The sequence below is a fragment of the Hyla sarda genome, chromosome 1 (genome assembly GCF_029499605.1).
Source record: "Hyla sarda isolate aHylSar1 chromosome 1, aHylSar1.hap1, whole genome shotgun sequence".
Classification (NCBI taxonomy): domain Eukaryota; kingdom Metazoa; phylum Chordata; class Amphibia; order Anura; family Hylidae; genus Hyla; species Hyla sarda.
The window spans coordinates 315,015,270-315,017,052 of record NC_079189.1 but is presented as its reverse complement, the minus strand read 5'-3'; the positions used below and the strand labels follow the sequence as shown (position 1 = coordinate 315,017,052).

At 37.5% G+C, this 1,783-nt stretch overlaps 1 protein-coding gene across 1 annotated transcript in view; it reads left to right on the top strand.

Moving 5' to 3' along the window:
* Positions 1-229: 229 nt before the first annotated feature.
* The window catches only part of PAX5 (paired box 5), a 324,504-nt gene continuing 322,950 nt past the window's right edge, over positions 230-1,783 (top strand). Inside the window, exon 1 of the mRNA XM_056518288.1 lies at positions 230-290. Coding sequence (XP_056374263.1) covers positions 245-290 — 46 coding nt within the window. The 5' untranslated portion in view covers positions 230-244. The remainder of the gene's footprint in view (positions 291-1,783) is intronic.

The following is a 1,783-nucleotide window of genomic DNA, read 5'->3' as shown; positions in this document are numbered from 1 at the left end:
ATCTCACATGGGGAGAAGAGCCCTTTAGTTCCTTAATCATTTCACGGTTCCTTCAGAGGTTTTTTTCTCCCTCTCCTAAAACGTTTAGTCTCAGCTCAGTGATCAGCTGTAAAGAGCACGACAGGGAGCGGAAGGCTTGAATTATCCCAGGCTGCCAGAAGCCCCCGGCCACAACTACAACAAAAACTACTAACTTTTTTTTTTTTTTCACTTTCTCCTCATCAACAAGTCGTGAACCACCAGAATGGAGCTAGATAAGAACTACCCGGCTCCCAGGACTGCCAGGGCAGGTACATGCACCTACTACATACACGGTATATCTCTAGTGCAATAGACCACCCATCTGATGTATCATTTGCCATAACTGCATGTATATATATATATATATATATATATATATATATATTGCACATTATCGATGTATCATGTGTGTATTAATTATGATTGTAGTAATTCACAGTGTAATCATTCTATTATTTCTGTTTATATTTTTTCTGCCATAGAAGGAATATAGAAGGAATGTATTTGTTGTATCATCTCACTTGAACGAATGTTTTGTACAGATCGCAGTTTGTAATGCAGAAAACCGCGGCTGAGCTTTGTGGTGAAGCCGCACCGGCAGCGTTTTTATAGGTTGCGATTTGGTTCTTTCTTGGTTGCTGCATTGTTGATTCCATCTGGATCGTGAGAATGGATTTATGCGCTTTATTATATAGGGATGCTATACAGAAAAGAGATGTCTTACGAATATGTATTTCTTTGTAGTGAAGACCTTAGAGAACTCCAGCCAATGTAATGTATTAGCTGCTCAGTGCTGTGAGCTCACAGTCTAGTCATTCCCGGGGCGATCGATGTCTCACTTTATTAGTCTAATCGCGTGAATAATCGTTTAATCGATAAACAATTTCATACATGTACAAGGTGAAGGCTTAAATACTAGAAAGGGAAAGTGGCCCCACTAGATTAGCAGAATGAGATCTGATCTTTCCTCTCCTGACCTCTATTGATTACTTGGAGTCTGAGGCTGATGGGAAGCCATGACTGCCGGGTGATGATGCCATTGATTGCCAGGGATGAGAACTGGGGGCACCTGCAGGAAACATACCTTGTAATGTGCTGCAGAAGGAGGGGGCCGGGGGGGGCAAACACGGGATCATGTCATTACACCAGCAAGAAGTAAACACACAATGGAATATATGTATTTTATGGAGCCATATACAATAATGGCAATATATATATATATATATATATATATATATATATATATATATTATACTTCATTTATCTTAATTTATTTATTGAACGTTTGTTTTCCATATAGAATTAAAATGGTTTAACTTTCTCAGTGTTACAATATTATAAAATATATATATATATTTAGTTTGTGTCTACTAACGTCATGTTATACACCACATTATACTACGGCTGTTAATATTTACATCCAGGGTATTTAACACCATGTGACTCCTTGTACGGGTCACTGCCATTGTGCCCATATTGATTCTCTTTCCTTCACATACACATCTCTTTTCATAGTATGCTTTTTTTCTGTTTATGTCTGGTTTTACAAAGGATCTATGTGGTCACTTAATGAAGCTTCATACAGTAATGAACAAATCGATACATCTGGCTGTATTTGGTGCCATATTTACATATACACTGATATATTACAAATTAATAGGGAGAGCCGCTTTGTAATTCAGTTAACACACTAGGTTATCCTTTCCTGTGTAACTGCAATTCTGCAATATAATACTGTTCTATTCTGCAATATATCTACCTT